Source organism: Macaca mulatta, chromosome 12 (genome assembly GCF_049350105.2).
Source record: "Macaca mulatta isolate MMU2019108-1 chromosome 12, T2T-MMU8v2.0, whole genome shotgun sequence".
Classification (NCBI taxonomy): domain Eukaryota; kingdom Metazoa; phylum Chordata; class Mammalia; order Primates; family Cercopithecidae; genus Macaca; species Macaca mulatta.
In genome coordinates, this window is record NC_133417.1 from 63160412 (window position 1) to 63186598 (window position 26187).

Below are 26187 nucleotides of genomic sequence, written 5' to 3' on the forward strand. Positions count from 1 at the left end.
GACACAAATCATCTAAATTACCCTCCAAAAGCCCTTTTAAATTCCAAGGCTGAGAACAAAATTATGGTTAAATGTTTAATTAATGTTTATTATAGCTGGCATATTAGTTTTAGAAAGGTCAAATTTATGATACAATGAAGTAATATTTTTCACACTTTGTGGGCCTACTTTATAGCACACTGGAGCCTACAGTATAATAAATATCTTCTATTATTTTGTAGAACTCTTGTATGCAAACCTTTGTGGGGCCAAGATAATATTGAATTACAAGTTGAATGAGCTGATGTGAACCTCAGGCAAGTCACTTCATCTTTCAGGGCTCAGCTTTCAGGCTTATAAAATGAAGGGCAGGGATAAATTGCCAAGTTTCCTTCCAGGTTAAAAAAAATTATAAGCATAGTTTAACATTTTAAATGACTGCAGAATTTATAGATTTACTTCTTTTCTTTTATGATATCGTTTTGATCCCAGATCCCAGCTATAATTTACTGAGCTCAGTCCCTCATCAGGAATACAAATTCCAATGATAACACCCTCTCTAGAAAAAACAGAATCCATTTTACTACAGTGTGCTTTATGTTCTGATTTCCCCCACTATCTGCCTGCATTTACACTTTTCAGGTTTCATCCCTGAACGCTCAGATATTTGTTTATCCTCGTGTGACCATACCTTTCTGAAGAGGCTACATGTTATGTTGTCTCTTAGAGCTGCAGCCTTGATTCAGTGACTAGATGCTCTGCAGCAACCTCTGCACATCTCAGCTTAGATTTGTCATTGAAGAGAATATCAGGAAATGCATAGAAAGCATCTATTAGGATGCCTGGTGGGTAGGGGACACTCAGTAAAGTATGCTTCGTATATGGTACAGCATGATGTGTGAGACATCATCAAAATGTGGTATTGTTTTTGTCCTCCATTCAGATGTTTCTCCAACCACCAGTTGAAAACTCAGCAGAATGCATGGCTCACTCTTGAGTTACAGAGAGGTCCATGGTAACTTTAAGTCACAAAACAGTCTTGGTTCAAAATCAGTGCCTGGTTCTAAGAGATTAGTTAGCACTTCCCTCTTCATGCAGAAGATGGCTTCTTTCATTCCCTAGATGCTTAAACCTTCGGGGCCCAGAGGTGGGAGGAGGAAAAGAAAAGGAGGGCTAAAGAAAAGGAAAGCAAAGTTCTCAGTTGATGGGTGACTGACACTGTCCTAAGTAAGCTAGACAGGAGGTTCATGCTGACCCTTGCCCTCCAAGCAGTGCTGTTGCCTTGATTGCTAGCTGGGTTTTCCAGGAAAGATGCTCCTGATGTGTGTCATGCTCATTTACCTTTGACTAGCCATTTCTTTCCTATCCATCAGGTTCCCATTTATTGTTGTTCCATCCCACTGTCTTTGGGGTCCCCTTACTTCTGGCAGGAACCCTCTTAGGCAGAAAAATCTTGGGCATAATATCTTTGACAATGGCTCTTTACCATTAGCCAGTGATTTCTTAAATAGGACAAAAAAAGATTGATGAATTATATTTCATTAGGAGCTATGAGCTTCCATTTAGGTGTAGAAAGACAGAATATTGTTCTCACTTTAACCACAAGGAAAAGCTGAATCACCTACATCAGGACTTTTCTTGAACTCCTCAGAGAGCAGAGGCCACAAGGCAATAAATTAGTCTGAAATTTAAGGAAAGACAGATGCCTCCAAGGAGAGCCAGGATGTGACAACTGGCTTACTTGCCACAGAGCATCTGGGGAGATGAGGCCACTATGGAAGTCAGAAGACTGCAGCTAAAATGTTGTAATAAATTGACAAATGTTAATGATTTACAAGTTTTAATGACTTCGCAGAGCATGAGAATATAGAACCTGTGGAAGCTACAAACACAAGAGGAATTTGCACCCACTCTCAGGCTTTTCTCCATAGATCTCAGAGTGCTCACAAAAAAAAATCAGAGTCAGGGTAGGAGAGCAGAGAAAGCATCCTATGGCAGTGCAGATCTGCCAAAGAAGATCCAAAGTCCTATAGAATGAACACCTATCACTGCTGGAGGAAAAGCCACAAACCCACTAGGGTACAAGTGTGGACCCATCACAACTGGGAGAAGGAAATGAAGAAACGCTCTTCTCCTGGGGGAGGTGCAGGAAACTGTCTCCCTCACAAGAACATCAAAATCATGAGGCAGAATTTGTCTGCTGTGGGAAAAAGAGCAGGATTGCTGAGTAGGCCCTTAGCCCCAAGACCCAGGGACACAGGCCCTGCCTGAGAATGAGGCTGAACCAATATTGCAGAATGCCCCTTCCCCTACCAGGCTAGCAAGTGTCTAGTAACAATCTAGTGCAGGGGAAGGAACAAGACTGTGGCAGGGCCAGGCCCAGTGGCTCACCTGCAATCTCCGGCTTTGGGATTGCTTGAGGCCAGAAACTCAAGACCAACTTGGGCAACATAGCAAGACCTCATCTCCACAAAATATTGAAAAACTGAAAAATTAGCCAGGCATGGTAGTGCATGCCTGTGGTCTCAGCTATTTGGAAGATGGAGGCAGGAAGATCACTTGAGCCTGGGACATGTAGGCTGCAGTGAGCTATGATTGCATCTCCACATTCCAGCCTGGGCAATAGAGTGAAACCCTGTCTCTTAAAAATAAGAAAAAAAAAAAAAAAGGAGGGACACCCTCTGAGGCACAGGCTCACCAGGAAGCCTAAAGTCTACTCCCACTATAAGCAAGGTAACATTAATCACCAATAACTTGAAACAACTGATGAACGGAAAAACTGTAACATAGCCATGTCATGGAATACTACTCAGCAATAAAAAAGAACAAACCATTGATACAAACAACATGGGTGGATCTAAAATGCATTATGATAAGTGAACAAAGCCAGACTCAAGGCTACATACTGCTGAGTTACACTTACATGACCTTCTAGAATAGGCAAAACTCTAAGGATAGAGAACAGATCAGTGGTTGCCAAAGGCTGGAGGTAGATGAGGCGTTGACTACAAAGGGGTGTGAAGAATTTTTGAGTGGTGGTGGAACTGTTCTATATCTTGATTATGGTGGTAGTGATACATCATGCATTTTCAAAATTCATAGAACTATGCATTAAAAATAGTGATTTTGGCTGGGCGCAGTGGCTCACGCATGTAATCCCAGCACTTTGGGAGGCCAAGGCGGGCAGATCTTAAAGTCAGGAGATCAAGACCATCCTGGCTAACACAGCGAAATCCCGTCTCTACTAAAAAAAAAAAATACCAAAAAATCAGCCAGGTGTGGTGGCAGGTGCCTGTAGTCCCAGCTACTTGGGAGGCTGAGGCAGGAGAATCGCGTGAACCCAGGAGGCGCAGCTTGCCATGGGCCAAGATCACACTACTGCACTCCAACCTGGGCGACAGAGCAAGACTCCATCTTAAAAAATAAAAAATAAAAAAAAAATTAGTGATTTTACTGTATATGATATATCTCAAATACATTTAAAAATTTAAAAAAGTACTTCATTAAAATTAAGAAGTTTTGTTCATTTAAAGATGCCGTTAAGAGAGTGAGGACACAAGTCATTGACTGGGAGAAAATAAAAAGAAATAGCTCTTGCATACAGAATATATAAAGAACATATAAATAAGTAAGAAAAAGAAAAAGCACACCACCCAAAAGAAAAATAGACAAAAGACTTGAGTGGGCTTCTCACAAAAGAGGATATCCAAATGGCTAATAAACATATGAAAAGATACTTAGACAGCTTTATTCTAAGTGCAAATAAAAACCATAATGAGGTACCACTACTCAGTCACCACATTACAGGAAATTAAAGATTAGCAATACCAATGTTGGGGAAGATGTGAAGCAACTGAATTAGGTTGCAAATTTGTATAACCACTTTGGAAAACTATTTGGCAGTATTTACTAAAGCTAAACACATCTGAGCCTTATGATGTAGTGATTGTGGTCCTAAGTATACTATCTATCCAATAGAAATGAATGTATATGTCCACCAAAAGACATGTTCAAGAATGTTGATAGTGCCACTATCATAATAGCAAAAACCTGAAAACGGCTCAAATTCCTGTTAATAGGAAAATATATACATATACTATGAAATACTACACAGCAATAAAGAAGAACAATGTAACATGCCACAAAGATGAAACAGATATGATGAATGCAAGAAGTACAAAGGACTATATACTATATATATATTATATATATATATAGTAGTATCTCATTTGATTTATATGAAGTTCAGGAATAGACAAAACTAATCGATGGTCATGAAGTCAGAATAGTGATTACAGGTGGGGACTGTATTTACTGAGAAGAGGCATTAAGGGGTCTTCTGAGCTGCAGGAAACATTCCAGGTTTTGATCTCAGTGGTTTTTCATGGGGGTGTGTGTGTGTCGTAAAGCATCATCCAAGAGTCCTTGGATCAGCATTAGACAGTTACTTTATCATTACACTTGCATTTTTGTCTAGCACCTCAGTCTCATGTGCATGTCTATGGTTGGTATTGGATATCTCAATCAAAACTTCAATATTAACATCCTGTTAGAGTAACTTTTTGGTTGAACCATATGAAATTATTGATTGTTGACTGTTTTTGACCTAAAGTGCACTTGTGCACTTTACTACTTGTATACTGACCTCAGTGCAATACAATATAAAGAAAATATCAATTTCAGCATAGCTCAACAGTTAGTGATAATGTGTGCAAAATGACTATAAATAAACTAGGAATACAATAACTTGTCATGGCCCCTGGCCCCTGTGTATTTCTTATCAGCCTGAAGATGGAGAAGAAACATGTATTAGCCCTGCAGCCCATGACAGATCAGCCTTGATGCAGCTCCTATTCCTTTTAGGTCTCAAGCTTATGCAATGTCAAAAGAAATATCTTTTTGTTTTAAAAATATGTAGATGAAACATTTTTCCTCTAATGTTTTAAAACAAAGACATTTGTTTTATATGCTCTTAATTGGTGTTGCTTAATGTCTGCCAGTTGTTTTCTATCAGGAGAATAAAATTTTTTGTTGCACCATCGTCTTTCTACCATATCATTTATCAGCTCAAGATTTGTGCACTTCAAGTATGTTATACCTCAATACAATTTGTTTTTAATGGCCCTGGCCAACACTCCTGGGGAGGTCATATCCACGTCAGGCCTCCAGGACTCATGCACTGTGACCCTCCTGTGGAATGCAGTTGTTCCCAGCACAACAGCCATTCTTACTTACAGTTCTGCCACTGAAGCAGCGCCTCTACTTCCCTCTGAGCATTCCAGTCCTCAATCCTTCTAACAGCGAGGGTTACCTACCAACTCCCCAAGCCACCCTCAATCCAGCCCCGCTAGACATTTCTGGGTCTGAGGAGGAGGAAAACCCCATCCATTCCCCAGCACTTCGCTGAGGACTCACACATAGCCCAGCAAGCTTGCCCCAATGTATTTCATCATGAAGCTTCTCTTCTCCTCCTCACTTGGACTTTTTGCTATCTTTGATGTGAATGAGAAGTCCAAGAGTCTTTGGATCAGCATTAGACAGTTACTTTATCATTACACTTGCATTTTTGTCTAGTACCTCAGTATGCCGTGCACGTCTATGGTTGGTATTGGATATCTCAATCAAAACTTCAATATTAACATCCTGTTATAGTAACTTTTTGGTTGAACCATATGAAATTATTGATTATTGACTGTTTTTGACTTAAAAAATGCAATTTTATACAGTTCAAACTAACAGTTTTATTCAAGATAGGCTTTTTTTTTTAAAAAAAAGAGAAACTGAACTTTAGGGTGAGTTTGAACAAAAGGGAAAAATTGATTCTTAAATATCCAGACAAATACTGAAACACCTGTGCAGCATCTTACCTTGGCTTTCAGATCAGCACACAATTCCTGTTGCTTTTTCTTGTCCTTAGCCAATGTGCTCTCCATTTCATGAGCTGCACAAGCCTCAATGAGTGTCAGCACAGCCTTCTGTGTAAAGTCTTTCTTATTTTTATTCCAATTTGATATCAAGATCTTTCGCTGCTCCATAGCAAAGCGATATTGGTCACAATATTTCTCATGTTCAATCTGAAAAGATAACAGAGGGTGAATACTTATCATGAAAATGAGCTTATATTTTGCGTCATTGTTACAAAAATGAAAAAAAACCCATTATAACCAATGATTTTGAAAAATTGGGGACAAATATTTAATCATAAATACAGCAACCAGAAACCAGGTACTACCTCCAAAGTTCCGAACTCGTGGCTAATTGGTGACTGAGGACAAGTCATTTAATGTTTGTAAGTCCTTGGTTTCCTCATATAGGATGCGGTTACACCAGGTAACCTCTAAAACCACTTTCGTTTCTAAATGGTAATGATTCTATGAGAGCAGAAAGCAATATTTTCCCTATATTTAATTTTAAAAATATCCCATCTTTATATCAGTTTTGGTATTTTAACAATTACATCAAGTGTTTCAGTTAGACAAAATGCTAATAAACATAAAAATTGCTACCACAATCTTGAAAACTCACAATTTTACCCTTAATTACTGAAACATTCAGATGTTAGGATGCCTAAACTTAAAGTAATAATAGCAATGACACTGAGCCCTTCCCATGCTATGCTCATGAAGGACATGGCATTTTCACATCTGCAGCAGTAGCTCCTTTTGGCAGTGAATCTCAACCATGGGAATTAGCAGAGTCTTGAGGGAAGAACAGGAATGAAGAGAACCTGAGTAGCCTGGAAAACCTCTGTGGGTCGTTCTGAAATGCTCCTCAGAAAAAGGTGTGTCTTCCAAAGTTGAGAGTCACTGATCTAAATAATTCTTTATGTTGCCAGTATAGACCATGACTCTGAATTTAATACATTATTTAACCTCCAGGAGTTGTGGGAAAAGCAGCTAGTAAACACGACATTTTATGTCCCACCTAAAATAATACTTTAGGTATAATTAGGTACGCAGTAAAACCACTTACTTGGTCTCACTTAAACTAAGTATCAGCTACTGAGATCTGTTCTGTAAACTTCTCAGCTTTGTTTTATAAAGCCAAAAATATACTTAACATCTGTAAAACATTAAGCATATACCACACAGAAATGGATGCTAATAAATCTAATGTAAGAAGTAAATGTATTGGGAGCCCGAGGAGAGCAGATCACGATGTCAAAAGACTGAGACCATCCTGGTCAACATGGTAAAATCCTGTCATTACTGAAAATACAAAAATTAGCTGGGCCTGGTAGCCCGTGCCTGTAGTCCCAGCTACTTAGGAGGCTGAGGCAGGAGAATCACTTGAACCCAGGAGGGGGAGGGTGCAGTGAGCAAAGGTCGCACCACTGCACTCCAGCCTGGCAACAGAGCAAGACTCCATCTCAAAAAATAAATAAATAAATAAATAAAAAAGTAAATGTAAAAATCTTTATCATGATAATAATAGAAAAATATAAAAATCTACAAGTTATAAATGACAACTTGTCACAGAAGCAAATAGAATCAATAGGCAACAAAAGGAAAGATCTAATTTAATAAGTGAAAGTTATTTAAAAATTCAGAGTGAATTATTTATCATATAACAGGTATCTGTTACTGAATAAAGGAAGAGAGGTGAAGAGAATGAAAGAAGATGGGAAAAAATGGTCACAGTAGCTGTGTGACCTTTGCTTCAGTTTTTCCATCTAAGGATGGGAACAGTACTTCTCTCATCCACTCTTACGTGTATTCAAGGAGTTTCCATGTGATTGATACATGGTTAACTTCTATATACATGTGAGTATTGTTGTTACTTGCTTAATTTAAAACAATTACAAAAACAGAGTATTTAAGATGCTATAGCATGGCTCACTTAAAAATTAAAAGTCTGCGTGTTTGTTTATGTGTATGTTATAAGGTGAGTTATTGTGAAATTAATTAGTGACAGTGTAACTTCTGTTTTCTTGCCCTTGTGTTCTTGTTGACTAAAGAATGAAACAATAAAACAGTAATTTCCCAGTTCCTTTTTAGGAAAATATCAGTCACATCTTTGAGTTCTGTATTTGGGGTATTTGTGTCTCAGATCCATCTAGGAGGATCAAGCAGAGTTGTCGTGGTGGTGAAGAGATAAGTAAGTACCACCCCCAGGGCAAGTGCTGGCTTCCCTGTGACTAGAAAGACTGAGGTGAAGCAGGCTCTGTGAATAGTGGAGCAGGCATTTCACTTTCAGGCAAGACCTGGAGATGGCAAAGCCCCCGAAGGTGAGCATCTGGCTGACCAGACACCCAGCAGTCAAATACTAGCAGAGCAGCCCTGGGATCACAGTGAAGATCTCCACAGCAAGTAGGCACAGAGAGTGACTTCTGCCCGAGGGGGCCCTCCACCTCGTTATGGACAGGACAAACTCGAAAAAATGACCTGCACAGGCTTTCAAACCATTATATAACCCTATTATTTTCTAGAGTATAGGAAAAAATAATTTTTAAAGAACCATTTAAAGTACATGTACATTGCTTAATAATTATTGACTACTAAAACAATTTAATTTGCCAGTATGTACGTAGGCCCAGCACTCACCAAATCATGCCTAGATTTGTGAGGAAAATATCTTTGTAACATGTCCAGATACAGAGTCCTTCTTCCAAAGAGATCTCCAGGGTACTGATCCAAAATAGCCTGGTAAATCCAGTGGTCTTCTTCACTTAGTTGGCAGTTTCTGGAAGCAAAAAAATGTCACAACATATTACTGAGCAATCACGAAATTTGAGGGACTCAAACTGTTCAAGCTATTAGCAAGTGATAGTGACGAAGCAAAACGAGGTTTCTGTGTACTTTAAAGACATTAGCCAAATTTAATGTCTGTTTCAGAAAAGTTTCTAAATTCTAATGCAATGGGTTCCTTCAATTCTTTATTTGGTCTTGCCATGAGTATGAGCCATAATTCGATTAAGTTTGATGAGACATAGTATTTCAAAAATAATTATTCTATCTTGCCTGTAATGATATTTTAGAAATCATGACCAATGAATGAAATAAACACTGGGGAATAAATTATTATGTATACAGATTAAAAAGGAATTTTATTTATTCAACAAGGTTCCTATGTCTAAACTGGAGAAAAGTACAAATGTAGACAGTTAAATGAGCAATTATGTAAAGGAAAAGACAGACTGAGGAAGATATCAGTCAGAAATGATCACAGATATAATTTCATTATGATTTCTCATTATTTAAGGTTTGACTTCAAAAGAAAGCCTAAAATTATCTATTACTTTACCTCTTAGTGCTTCATAGAGGCAATACTAAATATTGATAGTGAAAAGATAACCAATGGCATTAAAACCACTGAAGAAATCATTTGCAAATAGGATCCCTTCAAGTCACCTTCCCAATAACGTATCTACTATGCTCCAAAAGGCCTTTTTCCTTTCAGAACACTCCTAGGCACCATCCTGGTTTGCATTCTTTATAGAGTATTAGCAAAGTCTTGTGCAGAGTGAAAAGTTTGCAATATCAGCTTGAACGCTAAACTGAATTAATATATTTTTATATTCTCAGTTTATTTTGCATACCATTATTCCTGTTTAATGAATTAGAATAATCACATAAAAACGCAATCAGAGGGAATATTATTAGCAACAAATACTTCTTAATCCAAGAGGAGACTTGTCATTGTTTATTTCTACTATATCAGTGGTCTTATACTTTAAAGTTAACTGTGCAATTCAAAGAATTTCTTATATATCTTCCATGCCCCTGAAAAATATTTGACAATTTAAAACAGAATAAAACACCTCTTAAATCAGTGATACTGATGGGAATTCCAATGTTCTCATACAAGATTATTATTCTGATAAATAGCAAGAAAGAAAAACTCTTTTTCAAAGAAAAAAGTCCTATCTCTTTCATAATAGGGGGAAAAAAAGAGGGCTGGAGATTCTACCAGGAAGAGGAATACTCTACAGTTCTTCAGTATGACATAACAATTTATTGCAGAGAGAACTGCAAATGAATTCGTTGAACACACCAAGTGTTTCAGTCCTGTCTGAATCAGTTATGCATGTACAGACAAAGGCTTCTGCAAATAAAGCAGTACAAATAGGAGTATTAAGCCAGAAGAAAGATTTGCCTGAGTAAACTTGGCATTTAAAACATCCTCAGGATTTCATGGACAATATCTCAGGTCCTCTTTCAAGGAGCCCATCTTCATTCAGGTTAACATAAATGCATTTTAATAGCAGAGTTAGCCACATAACTTCTGCATTACCATACCACAAGCAACAAACAAAAAATAGAACTAAAGTCCATGTCTTCATTAATTTTTGTAAAATGTTTTTTTAAATCAAAAGGACTTGAAAAGAGTTTGAATTTCCACCTTTACTTGACTATAAATGTGGATGCATGGGTGTGTGTGCCCTGGGAAGGGGGAAGCAATAGAAGCTAGGTCCAACCAGTTCTCTGTTCCTTTAAATTGTGATTCATCTCTATAATGGATGCTGTTGGTACCGCACCCAGATTGCCTTTATTAGATGGAATTCTTATCACCGAGATGCTGTGAGTCTTGGCAGATAACTCACAGATGCCTCTTCCTTCTCTGGAGAATTGCCCTGGACCAAGTGGGAGCTGCCTCTCCCACCCTCTTTAGAGAAGGCTACCCTCCCACCCTCTTTCAAAGGCCAGCCATAACCAATGACTGACCTACCTGGAGGTACAGAAAGCCAGCCTACTTGACTCCAGAGAGGCTCAACTCTATGATACCTTTGCACTCCGGTGTTTCCCCATGGGAGCAAACCATGGCCAGTCTCCACTGACACCTTCTTGCTTACACATTTCCCTTCTTCTATTTGGCTTCCTTCACAGCCCTCCCCCTGAGAGCACCTCCCAACAAATCTCTTGTTTAGAAATCCCTGTCTCAGCTTTGTTTCAATAGAACCTACCTTAATATAATCTATAAGCAATCTTATCCATAATTTTCAAAAATAGTTTAAATCTTTTGGTAAATGGAGAAGTACTCCTAAATTATTTTCTTTCATGATATCTCATACTGAATGGCAGTGGAAGATTGTGGCTGTGCTCAAGGAGAAAGTGAAAATGGCAGACATTTACAAAAATGCTTTCCAAATAGAAGCATACATTAAGCAGTGTACATTGCTATAAATAAATATAGCAGCGGGAGAATTTGTGGCACTCAGTGCATTTTTATACATTGCCTCAATGTATTAATTAGCTGCCATTTTAGTGACAATATTAAACCACTTAAACATATGAAATGATCATAAAACATTAAAGTCAGATATTTCAAAGCAAGCATGCCATGAACTGTCATCATATCCATTTTGACCTTCTTGTTGATTTTAGAAGCCTCACATCCCGACAGTTTTTCCCAGTTACCAAAATTACTCAAATTGCAAGTCACTTTTTAGTACATGTAGAATAAAATTTTTAAAAAACATGCTTAAAGGAAATGATACATAAATACTCAAAATATTATTATTTTTAGGTTATGTATTTATAGCAGTTTCCAGAGTTGCAGCCTTAAACATTGGAGCAAATATTCACATAGGCAGGAATAATGAAAAAGCCCTGCATCTCCATTAGAATGCTGCATGTGAGGAAAGGAGAACTCTCCTTCAGCTACATCATACCCTACATATATACCGAGCCTTTGGATGGTAAAAATCTAAGAAGAATATTTAAACATAGTAGCCTCATCACAATAACAAAGTAGTCACTTCTGAGGAACATGGACTTTGAACTTCTAAAATAAAATCAGATTCAATATACTTGCATTTCCAAGTGTAAATCTGGACACTTATCTTTTTAAATCAAACCTTCATCTTTTTTATATAGAAAAATCTATATAAAGTAGCTGAAACTAAGGTTAGGTTTTACCTTTCAAAGTTCTTGTTGAATTCAACTGCTTTGCTGGTGATTCTAATGACAGAACTAGCTAAATTGCACAGATAGTGAAAAATATTCTGATCCCTTATCTACTTTCTGAATTTGAAAAATGACTCTATAATGTTAAAAGAACATTAAGAACATTTTAAAGAAAACTTTCAAATTGTCCTAAGCTTTTTGCAATTTACCAAAAAAAAAAAAAAAATCTTTAGACAAAAAATCTTTAGCAGTTCTCTGCAATTTCTATTCCTTTTTGTCCGTCTAAACTTTCTAATTTAAAGTTCTTTAGAATATTCATCTTTATCACAGCCTGCTAGATTTTACAATTTGTAAGGTTATTGAGTACTTTGAACACTTCAGGGAATTTCAGCCTACAAAAAGGTGAGGTATTTACCACTCAATTCTTATTCACCATCTCCTGCCCTACAATATGGTATCTGATCACAGATATCATTTCATTATGATTTCTCAGGAAGTGAGACAAAACAGATAATTCAGAAAACAACAACAGAGCTGTAAAAATTCACCCTGACCCAGGCCATTGTCTTCCTAATTCTGCCTGTTTGAATTATCCCAAAAATCCTAAAGTGACTCACAATTAACTTAGCTACTAGTGTTCCTCATAGCCACATTTAAATCACTTTCCTTGGGTTCTGGTTCCGTGACATTCAAATACACTTAGGGATGGAGGGCAGGCAATGGTGGTAAACAAGACATGTACAGGTAACAGGTACTTTAACAACAGAAACAAGTTTATGAAACTAAACATTGTGGTTACCAACTGGCTGAAAGCTGTCTTATGTTTTCTCAGAGTAAAGCAGCTTTCCAGGCAAAATGGTAATTAGTGCTCCTGAAGCTAGCTGATGCAATAGTGAACTTGACCTGAAGAAAAACTCATCTCTTAAAGCATTACAGTGTTAGGGGACACCTACTGCTCCTTCGGAGAAGTAGGGGTGCAGTGAGCCACCATTCAATTAATGTGGATGACAGACCATCCTCTTCTCTGGCTGCATCAGATCTGACCCTCTGTAATACACAATCTGACTTCACCTTTCAGTTTTTTCTTTCCAATACAGAACCATCCAAACACCCAATCTAATCAGCCTGGTTTCTTCATCCACCAACAACCCCAGCCCAGGCCCATTGTCCAAATATAAATCTATGTCTGATTTTCAGTCTGGTTTACAGGAGGCTCCCTGCTCCCAGACCCATTTCTGACCAACAGAATCTGCTCCTCAAATCTTCCCTGGGTATGCATCTTCTATTCCTCAGAGATCTATTCCCACCTCCATAGTCCTTGGCTCTAGCAGTCTGGCTACTTAGCTGGAAGGTGACGACCAGAATAAAGTGGACTTTCACGAGCAAGGTCAAAATCCATTGAAACGAAGGAAAAAAAAGTGATGCTATAGGGTAAGGCCAAAACTTGTGCCAAATTCCAAAGCCTCATTCTTCTGAAGGATGATGAAAAGATAGCAGGATTCTAAAAGTAATGGCTTTGGGAATCTGGTCAGAACAGGAGGCTAAGTGATTTATTTGGAAGTTGCATTTTCCAAATGGTAAGTACATTGTTTTTACTTAGATTATTTTTTAGAGAATTTTACATAGAAAGCTCACTTTTTTCACTTAGAATGTATATTTTTTGGAAGTAGAATAGTGGGGATGATGGCAAGCCTCTTAAACCACTCTTTGTCTCTGAAACATCCATCCACCAGTAGTTTTCTGGTGGAAGTTTTGAAATAACATGACGGAGATAAAATAGCCTTTTACTTTTTTTTTTTCTTTTTTTTTTTTTTGGAGACAGGGTCTCGCTCTGTCACCCAGGCTGGTGTGCAGTGGCGTGATCTTGGCTCACTGCAGCCTTGAACTCCTGGATTCAAGCAGTCTTGCCTTAGCCTCCCACAGAGCTGGGACTACAGGCATGTGCCACCACACTCAGATAATTTTTTATTTTCAGTAGAGATAGGGTCTTGCTCTGTTGCCTAGGCTGGTCTTGAACTTCTGAGCTCAAGCAGTCCTCCCACCTTGGCCTCCCAAAGTGCTGGAATTACAGGCATGACACACCGCACCTCACCTAAAATAGCCTTTTAAAAGTAAGACGTAATTGCTCAAACACCCCATATGCTAGGTTTTTAATAATTACATTCATCATAAGAAGCGTAAGGAAAAGAAAACTGTAGCAGACATTGCTCCCACCCCTGCTTCTGCCCACCAGAATGCTGACTTTATTCAAGATCTACTCTCCTCCATCCACATTTGGCCCTGCTTCAGGAAAAGTGAGCCCCATCTCCAGCCCTGGCAGTGAATCTGGATTGATTTTCAGCTATTCACAAACACCCATTCACAAACTTCCTGTTTCTCTAACAAGTGTTTGGTAGGAACATGGACAAAAGATCCAATTCTGGCCAATGAAATGTGAAGGGAAGTCTTCAGGGGTAATGTTTTCCTAGCTCTTAGAGTCACAAAGACAGAAGGAAGGTCCCTCTCTGCCTCTGGACATTGTTATGCAGAACTGTCTGGCAGGAAGTCATCTAACTTGCAAGAAGGCTAGGCAAGAGAATGCAGAACACCAGACCTCACTGTTCTTGGACTTCTCTACCTCTAGACTTCTTGTTACATAAGAAATTGCTTTATTATGTAAGTTACTTTGAGTTGGATTGGGTATTCTCTTATAGCTAAAGATAATTGACAGCAAACTGAAAAAGAGAAAAATGACTTTTTAAACATAGCATCTTAATATTGCTTTGGAAGAAAAGTACTATGAAAGGATGTGGAGATGAAAGAGATGTAGACCCAATGCATGGAGAGACCAGCATCTAAGGTGACGAATACTCTGCAGCTGATTCCCGGCCAATGATGTTCAACACCAAGGGCCATTTTTAAGACCAGAAAAAGACTCTCAAACTCAAATGAATAGAATCAGTGAAGACAAGATCATCTGCAAATTCATTATTTGCTCTATGTTTTAAATCCTTATATTGAACCAAAATCTGTCTCCATGTTATCATTTTATTCTTCATTTTTGGGGGGACAAGAACATTTTAAACTGCAGTAAAGTTGAATTAAATAAAATTACCTTATATAGACATTATGACTCAATTTTCTAAGTCCAAAAGCAAGAGTAATAAAATTGGCCTACTTCTTTGGGACAGTAGGAGGAAAACTTTACTTAACCATCATAAGGTCTTCTGAAATTTTAATTGCCACATAAAATGTCATAATGTCATCCCAAACCAAGCATAAGTAATCATTAAGAAATTATAAGAATGAATTAAAAGAGTGATAGTTCTTCTCAGTTTATTTTTGAGACATTAGCAATGGTTAACTTTATGTTTTCTGATAGGCACTAATACGGCAAATAAACATAAACCTGGGAATGGTGTGGTTATCCTTACTTGCTCTCCATAGTGTTTGTTCTTATAGTTACCTCAAAAGATTGTATCTTAACTGCAATTGAACTTCAAGGTATAAAGAATAGGGAAAAGTTGTTTATGAACAATCGGTTTGTTATATAAAATAGGTATTAAAATTCTTCTCATGTTAAAACTTGACAATCTTGTCCATAGAAATTTTAATCTTGGCTTTGCATATAGCTACACAAATTTTATTATTTTTACAATACATTCTTTCTGTATTATCTAATAACAAATGTCAATTGTCCTAGACACAAACCCGTCAAGCTGTTATGTTTCCATTTTCTTCAATCATATTTATTCAAATTAATTTGATTTCACACCCAGTGAAGAATAGAAACCCCTTATAAATGATTTTCACCCCCTCATCATATAAAACCCAGATTTTTCAGTTTCCTGAAGTATTGAAAAAGTATTTCATGCACTATTACATTGTGCAGTCACTAGCTAAAACAACTACATCAAAAAGGCAGGTGAAGCTGCAGTGATATTACTAATAAAGACTTAAACTAGGTATTTAAGCCGCTATTCTTAAATACCTAGATATACTTTTTGCAAATACATAACATGCAAGTAAATATAACTAAGCAAAGGTAAACTCTAAGACTAGTTTTTGAGGGTATCCTGAAGAAAATGAACCCTTTTTTCCCTTGAAAAAGGGCATTCCACCATAGCCAAGAGAATTTAAAATGTTTTATTCCCAGGACAAACTCAAAGTAGGTTGAATAAACACCACATGTGGTTTCTGGTATTTAAAGAAAGAGTATAAAACCATAAAGTAGTTATTATGAATGATATATTTTAAGAGAAAGCTACTAAATATATGTGACAAAAATAAAATCATGGTCCACACTATTACCCACTCCTTCCAAAAATATAAACTCCAACATCAAGTTGGACAAGAGAAAATGGGAGCTACAGTGACCCAGAATGTTGGGTGAGGGGTCATCTAACCAGTGAGACTACGTGAACACTGGAAGATCAGGTAATTATGCCGCTGTTTCTGGGAACTTCTCTCATTAATCACCCTTGGCACACAACCAGCCCAGACTGGAAGTGTAGAACCTGAGACTGGACATGCCCAGGCACTGAAACTTTCTAACAGCTCTGAGACTTCATTCTCAGAGAAAAATGCCACATGGGAATTAGGGCTCCGATGTTTTAACTTGTTGTCACCTCATCAAGTAGGCAAATATCAGTTATTATACCCCTTTCCCTCTCTTTCTTCTCTCTTGTATTCATCAAGCAATGGTCATATATGTAAGCATTTGTTTATTTCACATATTTTTAAAGAAAATTATGTAAAGCCACACGGTGTTTCTTGAGTGTTGCCTTCTGATGCTGACTTTTATCCATCTCATCTTTATTAGCAATAGAGTTTATTTTGAAATATGGTTTATTTTGAAACAAGGGAAGAGTCAGGTTTATTATGAAAATTATGTATAGATTTCTCTTTTGGCAAAACTTTCACATAAGGACAGTGAAAGAGCTATGCTACAAAAATAAATACTGAAAGAGAGAGAAAGAACATGAACATGACACTGATGATATTTACACATGACAGCAATCTCCAATGCCCTGATCTCCAAGTACAGATGAACCAAATAATATAAAGTCTACTAATGAAAACATAAATTGTTTTTACTTGTCTGGAAGGCAATTTACCAATGCTACCAAAAGTCTTAGAATTTTTCATGCCCTTTGACTCAGCAGTTCTATTTCTAGGAGTTCATCTTAAGGGAATAATTATAGAATTACTCAAAATATAGTGACAAAATTGTCTATTCCAAGTTTTTAAAACAATTATCAAAATGTGGTAAAAATAATTGTCCAAAAATAGGAAATTGGTCAAATTTATGTGATACAGCCATATATTGTAATACTATCCAGCTAATTTTAAAATATATTGTAAAATAATATTTAATACATGACCTAAATCATAGAAGAAGCTCAGTAACCATTTATTGGAAAAAGGAATAACACTGGATGTGATTCAAAACAGGAAAAATCAGTAGATACGTGTATAGATTTTTTTTATTTTTGTAAACAACATTCATAGATCTGAAATATATACAATGTTACCGACAGATATATCTGAGTGTTGGAAATTTAGATTAATTTTTAGTTTCTTCTCTAGTTTTCTAATTGTATTTTACAAATTTTCTTTAACAAATATAATTATTTCTGTATTAAGAGAAATATGCATAAAAGGAAAAGCTCATAAAGCACTAAACAGTTATCTTAAAAATTACTAACGAGTAAAGTAAAGCTACTAACAATTAGGGTAAATTCAAATAATTTAGTTGAGAAAATATAAAACTATGGGCATCAGCAATGTACATACAGAGGAGAAAATTGTTAAATCATTGTGGATTTTAAATAGCATTCAGATTCAGATCTCGAATAATAATAGAATATTAATTATAAACTAACATCATAAAATTTAATATACCTATCAAACAATAAAGTAGAAATTACTTGCCATCACTCTATAGCTTTTTCCACATATTGACTTCATATCTGACATAGCCAAATGGAGCATCAGACAATTATGTCTCATCTATACGATTAATTCATCCAAATGTTAGGAAATTAAAGCCACAATCTCATCTGAGTCTCAAACAAGCAATTAAACTTGTCTTCATGTTACTGATGAAATACAGCCCAAATAGAATCTAAATAGCTTCACAAAAACACTGAATAAAGGAAGAGGTTCAATTGTAGTCAAATTGTTTTTAAAATGTGTTTTAGTAAAAGAGATCATCCTTTAAAGCTGTGCTGTCCAAGATGTTAGCCCCTAACCACACATGGCTTAAAAATGTGGCAGTCCAAATTAAGATATATTCTAAGTATAAAATGCTGACCAGATTTCAAAGACTTCATATGAAAAAAGAGAATGTAAACTATCTCATTAATTTAAAAATACTGGTTATATGTTGAAATTACAATATTATGGAACTATTGCATTAAATAAGACACACTTTAAAATAAATTTCACCTTGCTCTTTTTAAATTTTTAATACAGCAACTTGAAACTTAAAATTACATATGTGCTCACACGTACAGCTTTTTGTCATATTTCTATGAAATGGCAACCTGTTTTACCAGCTGATACTGGTACTCAACCTGATTTACCAGCATCCTGGCATGTGTATATTCTTGAAGCAGTGTGGTAACAGGGGAAAACTCTCTATTCAGATGTGCAGAAGAGACTTAATGTTGCTCAACCATTTACCACGTCAGAGACTTTGGGGAAATTGCTCACCTTCCTTTGAGCTATAGTTTCTTCATCTGTAAAATAGAGCTTTTAAGATGGGGTAAACTGAGGGTTAAAATCATTTGTATTTGTCAGATCATGTAATAGGTACTCATTAAATATCAATGGTCTCCTCTTTACTCTTTAACTTTGATTTTTAAAAACATGTATTTTTGCTTTAAAAAATAGAAAGTAAAAATACGCCAAAATTATGTATAATTTCACCACCTGGGGATAGCTTTTTTTTTTTTTTTTTTTTTTTTTTTTTGAGATAGGGTCTCACTCTGTTGCCCAGACTGGAGTGCAGTGGTGTGATCTCAGCTTGCCTCCCAAGCTCAAGCAACTCTCCTACCTCACGTTCTCAAGTATCAGGAATTACAGGCATGCACCACTACTGTCTGGCTAATTTTTGTATTTTTAGTAGAGATGGGGTTTCACCATGTAGACCAGGTTAGTCTTGAACGCTTGACCTCAAATGATCCACCCACCTCGGCCTTCCAAAGTGCTGGGATTACAGGCATGAGCCACCGCACCTGGCCCAGGATAACTATTTTTATTGTTTATTTGGGCGGATAACCTTCCAGTCTTTTTTCTGTGGCTATATATAGATGTAACGCTTTCAGAAGGAAAGAAAAAAAGAAAGTCCATGTTCTATAAACTATTTTGTGGCCTACTTTTTAATTATATAGCAACATATTCAAATCATTTGTATCATTAGAAATATCCTTTATATAATCATTAATGTCAGTGTAGTATTCCATTGTGTGGATATATCATACTTGATGAAGTTCATTCCCTAGTTGCTGGCTCTTTAGGTAGTTTTGAAGATTTTGCCATCACTAAGGAAAGAAAATTTAATGCTGAACACCCTTGAAGCCAATATCCACTTTATGTCTCTGATTATTTCCTTAAAGATCATATCTAAAGAAACAAAGAGTATTCACATTTAAAAAGATTTTTGATGACATGGTGTCAGACTTCCAAATACACCAATTATATATGAAAATGCTAATTTCTCCCATACCATTTTAAACTCTGGACACAATGTTTTACCATTTTATAGGAAAAAAAATGAGTATTTTTAAAATTTTTATTGCTTTGATGAGTAGAGAGGCTTTTATAAGTTTCTTAATCATTTGCATTTAGAATTACCAACCAGAGTTCCACAGACTGCCACCATGAACATCTATTCATTCCCCTCCCAGCATCTGCACCATATACTCTGCAACCTCACCTGTTAGAGTAGCAGATGAACCATCTGTGCTTATTCCTCCACTTGTGTACTAAATCCCAACTCTCCTTACAACTCCAAGACATCATTCAGCAATTCCCCTCGCCTGCATCTTCAGAGTTTATCCTTTACTAGATTACTCTTGCTAGAATCAAACACACTGCTACTTCTCCCATTTGAAAAAAAAAAAAAAAAAAAGCAAATAACTACATAAAAGCTTGGCCCTACTTGCCTACTCTCCTTTGCAGAAAAACTTACCAAAATAGTTTTCTGTACACACTATCTTCAATTCCTTTCCTATCCATGCAAATCTACTCAATAAGGCATTTGCTTCCACTTCTTCAATGAAAATTGAACCTCCATCTAAAGCCACCAACAACCTCTATTAAAGTCAACAGTCAATTATCAGTGTATTTTACTTATTAGCAGCATGTATTCAATGGACGGACCACTTCCTCTTCACTTGCCTTCCAGGACACTACACTCTCTTGGTTTTCATATCTCACAGACATTTTATCAGTGTCCTTTGTTGGCTCTTCCTCTTGTCCCTGACATTGTAATGTTGGCAGGTGTAAGGGATAAGTCTTTGACTTTTCTCCTTTCTCTCTTTACTCACTACTTTAGTGATCATATCCAATCTCATGCTAATGACTCATATCCATGTAATTCCAGTCAAGATCTCTTTCCTGAATTCCAAACCCATATAGCCAACTGCATCCACACAATCTCTACACAGATACCTAATGGCATCTCAACCTCATCGTATCTAAACCTCAACCACGGATTTCCTCCCCAACCAAAGCTTGCTTCACATACAGTGTTCCCCATCTAAGATGATGGCAACTCCATCCTTCTAGTTGCTCAGTCCCCAAAACGCAGCTATTTGGAACTATTCTTGTTGCTCTCTTTTTCTTACATGGCTCATTGAATCTGTCAACAGATGCTGTTGGCTCTGCCTTTAAAATGTATCCAAGAGCTGAACTGGATTACTTTATCTAAGTGTCCGATATTTTCTTGCACTTCTACCCCCAGCCCCACAGTTTATCTTAAACACAGTAACTGCCAATGTGATTCAGCTAAAACATAAGTCTGATTTTGTCACTCTGCTCACTTCTGCTCAACACCTTCCAACAGCTTCTCATATCACACAGAGTAAAAGCTGAAGTTTTAAAAATGGCTACAAGGCTCTAAATGTCCTACCCCCACCCATACCTCTATGACCCCACCTTCTACTACTCTCTGGATCTGTCACTCTGTTCCTGCCACACTGGCCTCTTGCCAGGCATACTCCCACCTCAGTAAACACTGGCTGGAATACTTTTACCCAAATATCTTGAGGACTAGTTTTCCCAACCCTGTCCTAACTTTTATGTCACTTTCTCAACCAGGCCTGCTCCTAAACATCTACTTAAAATTACAGTCTGCCCCCTAGAATCCCAACACCTTCTATCTCTCTTACTTTGTATTTTTTCATAGCACTTATCACTTTCTAACATTACTGTGTATAATATACTTAAGTATTATGTTTATGGTTTTCAGTGTGTTTCTTACTGTTTCATGAGTACGTGAATTTTTGTATATTTTATGCTAATAGATGCTCAATAAATATTGGTTGAAAATACGAAGGGTAAGTCAGCCATATCTTCATCTCCTTTGCTCCATTTTCCTTTTGGCTGTTCACCAATCGATTAATTTGCAAAATGTCTTTATGTGTTAGGGATTTTAATCATTTGTACCTGATATATTGCCAACATTTTCCTGTTACTTCATTTTTACCCTTGTCAAATTTTTTCCTTTAAAAAAATTTTAGAATAGAAACAATATTCACATGGTTCAAAATTCAAAAGGTTTAATGAAAGAGGATACAATGAAAATTCTTTCTACACCTACTCACCCAGGCATGTGGTTCCCCTCCCTCAAGATGAATGTTATCAATTTTTGTGTATTGTTTCAGACATGTAAAAGCAAATATACAAAAATATATATGTTGGCTTTTTTCCTGTTTTACACAATGTAGACTGTACATTGTTTTGATTACTTAACTATATACCTCACCCTAACTCTTACATATTGTTCCATGTCAGTTAATGTAAATTTTCACAATTTTTAATGTGCAGAATAATATATTGTATGGATGTACAATAATCTATAAAACTAGTCCCTATTGATATTAAGGTTTTTGCTTAATCTTTCACTACTGCAATGAATAACTGTAAAAATAAATTGGTGTATACATATTCAATTATATTTATATGATATATTATTGAGATTTGGAGGCTGTCAGGACAAAGGGCATATACTCTGTGATCTGGGAAGTCCTGCTGATCTGCTCTATAGAAAAGTTTCACCAGTTTAGACTCACTTTAGCAGAATATAAAATACCTGTTTTCCCCACACCGTTGTCATATCTGTTAGATTTAGTTGCAGATGATAAAAACTATTCGAACTCTTTAAGCAAAAAAAAGTTTATGACTAGATATTACATGACTTACACAATAATGCCTCTGCCATGATTACGAAAGGCCCCACCTACCACCTCAGGAAGCTATAATTTCAGAATGTGATCACATGAGTAACATAAATGCCTCACTCCTTGCCTCTTTTCCCTTTAACTCAATTCTGAATCCAAATTCATCCAAGGATTTTGGATTGTCCGAGCCCAAATCACATCCCTTGACCAATCTGTTCATGGCAACATGCTATTGTTTATAAAATGCTTAATATAAGATAGCAATAGTCTTCCCTCATTATTGCTTCTTTTCCTCAGAATTTTCCTAAATTCAAATTCAGATTAATATTTTAATCCTGTGAATAATTTTATTGAGATCATTAAATTTATAGATTGACAGGAAATATATCTATAATTATTCAACCTTCTATTCTGAGACTAAAATATCACTTGTTCAAGTTTTATGTCCTTCAGTAACATTTGAAATGTTTTTTCCTATAGTACAGATCTTTTACATTTCTTGTTAAATTAATTCCCAAATATTCTATATTTATAATTGCTATTGCAAACTATGTTTGTTTCTTTCATGAGATCTTCCAGATGGCCATTGTTTATATATATATATGAAAGTTTGGGTTCCATTTATATTAATTTTATACCCAGCCATCTTACTAAATTATCTTATTTCTGTAGGTTTTTTTCCGTTGATTGCCATGAGTTTTTCTTGTAAAAACTCACTATCTGCAAATAAGATAATTTTACCTATATCTATATTTTATAACTCTAATATCTTTCTCTTGTCTAATTGTGTTGCCTACTATTTCCAGAATAACATTAAATAATGGTGGTGATTACAGACTTGTTTGTCACTAACAAAAATGCATCTATTGTATTCCCATTAAGTTTTTGGAAGTTTATATATTTTATTATAGGAAAAAAGTATTCATCTATTCCTTTTACATTTTTAAAGAATAAATGTTAGCTTTTTAATAGCATTTCAGTGTTCATGAAGATAAGCCATAATAGATATCCTTACATTAACTATTTTAAGTTGCTGGAATCATGACAGTGAATATTTTATTTATAATTTTTGTATTAATAGATATAAATGAGATTGGGCCACAGTTTTTATATGTGTGCAGTATTTTACAAGATTGTCTATCAATGTTATACTTGTTTCATGAACATAACTTAGAAGTTTCCCTCCTTTATCTACTCTCTGAAACAGTTAAATAGCAATGAAATTTTTATTTTTTCTCTCTGTTTAATAAACTTTATATTCTTAGTGCAGTTTTAGAGTCACACCAAATTAAGCAGAAAGTATAGAGTTCCCATTTATCTTCATCTCCCATGCAAAATAAAATCTCTTCCACTATCAGTATTCCTTGCCAGAGAGTACATTTTGTTGTCATCAATGAACCTATAATGACACATAATTATTACCCAAAGTCCATAGTTTATATTAGGATTCACTCTTCATGTTGCACATCCTATGAATTCTGACAAACACATAATGACATTTATCCACCATTGTAGTATTGCACAGAATAGCTTTATTGTCCTACTACACTGTGCTCTGCCTACTCATTTATCCCTCCCTTCTGGCCCCTGGCAACACTAACTTTTTTACTGATTCCATAATATTGCCTTTTCCAGAATGCCATACTGTTGGTATAATACACTATGAAGCTTTTTCAGATTCACTTCTTTCACTTAGTTATATGCATTTAAATTTCCTGCATGTCTTTTCATGGCTTGATCGTTCTTTGCTTTTTAGCATTGAATAAAATTTCATTGTCTGTATGTACCACAGTTTGTTTATTCATTCACCTACTGAAGAAAATCTTGGTAACTTCCAAGTTTTAGCAGTTATGAATAAAGCTACTATAAACATTCATTTGCAGCTTTTGTGTTGACATATATTTTTTATTCATTTGGGTAAATACCAAGGAGCATGACTGCAGGATTGTATGATAAAAGTATATTTAGTTTTGTAAGAAACTGCCAAACTGCCTTCCAAAGTGGCCGTACCATTCTGAATTCCCACCAGCAATGAACAAGAGGTCCTGTTGCTCTACATACTTATTTGTCAGCATTTGGTGTTGTCAGTGTTCTGGATTTTGACCATTCTAATAAGTGTGTATATCTTGTCTTAATTTGCATTCTCTAGTGGCACATAATGTGGAGCATCTTTTCATGTGCTTATTTGCCATCTGTATATCTTTTTTGCTGAGGTGTCTTCAGGATTTTGCCCATATTTTAATCAGGTTGTTTCCTTATTGTTGAGTTTTAAAAGTAATTTGTATATTTTGGATAACAGTCTTTTATCAGATGTGTCTTTTGCAAATATTTTCTCTCATTCTGCAGCTTGTCTTCTCATTCTCTTGACATTGTCTCTTGCAGAGCATAAGTTTGTCATTTTAATGAAGTTCAGCTTATCAATTATTTCATTCATGGATCATGCTTTTGGTCTCAAAAGTAATTGTCATACCCAAGATCATCTAGGTTTTCTCCCATGTTACCTTCTAAGAGTTTTACAGTTTTGTGTCTGACATTTAGGCCTATCATTTTGAGTTAATTTTTGTGAAAGTTGTCGATTCTTTTTTTTGAATATGTATGTCTAGTTGTTCCAGTAACATTTGTTGAAAAGACTATCTTTGCTTCATTGTATTGCCTCTGCTCCTTTATCAAACATTGCATATATGTGGGTCTATTTCTAGGTTCTTTTTAAAATTTTTTTTAATTTTTATTTTTTAAAATATACTTTAATTTCTGGGGTACATGCGCAGAATGTGCAGGTTTGTTACATACGTATACACATGCCATGGTGGTTTGCTGAACCCATCAACGTGTCACCTACATTAGGTATTTATCCTAATGCTATCCCTCCCCTAGCCTCACACCCCCTGACAGGTCCCGATGTGTGATGTTCCCCCTTGCTGTGTCCACGTGTTCTTATTGTTCAACTCCTACTTATGAGTGAGAACATGTGGTGTTTGGTTTTCTGTTCTTGTGTTAGTTTGCTGAGAATGATTGTTTCCAGCTTCATCCATGTCCCTGAAAAGGACGTGAACTCATCTTTTTTATGGCTGCATAGTATTCCATGGTGTATATGTGCCACATTTTCTTTATCCAGTCTATCATTGATGGACATTTGGGTTGGTTCCAAGTCTTTGCTATTGTGAATAGTGTCACAATAAACATACGTGTGCATGTGTCTTTATAGTAGAATGATTTATAATCCTTTGGGTATATACCCAGTAATGGGATTGCTGGGTCAAATGGTATTTCTAGTTCTAAATCCTTGAGGAATTGCCACAGTGTCTTCCACAATGGTTGAACTAACTTATGCTCCCACCAAAAGTGTAAAAGCGTTCCTATTTCTCCACATCTTCTCCAACATCTGTTGTTTCCTGACTTTTTAATGATTGCCATTCTAACTGGCATGAGATGGTGATGGTATCTCATTGTGGTTTTGATTAGCGTTTCTCTCATGACCAGTGATGATGAGCATTTTTTCATATGTTTGTTGGCCGCATAAATGTCTTCTTTTGAGAAGTGTCTGATCATATCCTTTGCCCACTTTTTGATGTAGTTGTTTGTTTTTTTTCTTGTAAATTTGTTTAAGTTCTTTGCAGATTCTGGATATTAGCCCTTTGTCAGAAGGATAGATTGCAAAAATTTTCTCCTATTCTGTAGGTTGCCTGTTCATGCTGATGATAGTTTCTTTTGCTGTGCAGAAGCTCTTTAATTAGATCCCATTTATCAATTTTGGCTTTTGTTGCCATTGCTTTTGGTATTTTAGTCATGAAGTCTTTGCCCATGCCTATGTCCTGAATGATACTGCCTAAGTTTTCTTCTAGGGTTGTATGGTATTAGGTTTTATGTTTAAGTCTTTAATCCATCTTGAGTTAATTTTTGTATAAGGTATAAGGAAGGGGTCCGGTTTCAGTTTTCCACATATGGCTAGCCAGTTTTCCCAACACCATTTGTCA

The 26187-nt window shown here is 36.2% G+C and overlaps 1 protein-coding gene across 1 annotated transcript in view; it reads right to left on the reverse strand.

Moving 5' to 3' along the window:
- CCDC148 (coiled-coil domain containing 148) overlaps nucleotides 1–26187 on the reverse strand; it is a 183839-nt gene that overhangs the window by 123045 nt on the left and 34607 nt on the right. Inside the window, exons 8-9 of the mRNA XM_015110191.3 lie at nucleotides 8523–8661; nucleotides 5847–6053 (exon numbers count right to left, since the gene is read on the reverse strand). Coding sequence (XP_014965677.2) covers nucleotides 5847–6053; nucleotides 8523–8661 — 346 coding nt within the window. The remainder of the gene's footprint in view (nucleotides 1–5846; nucleotides 6054–8522; nucleotides 8662–26187) is intronic.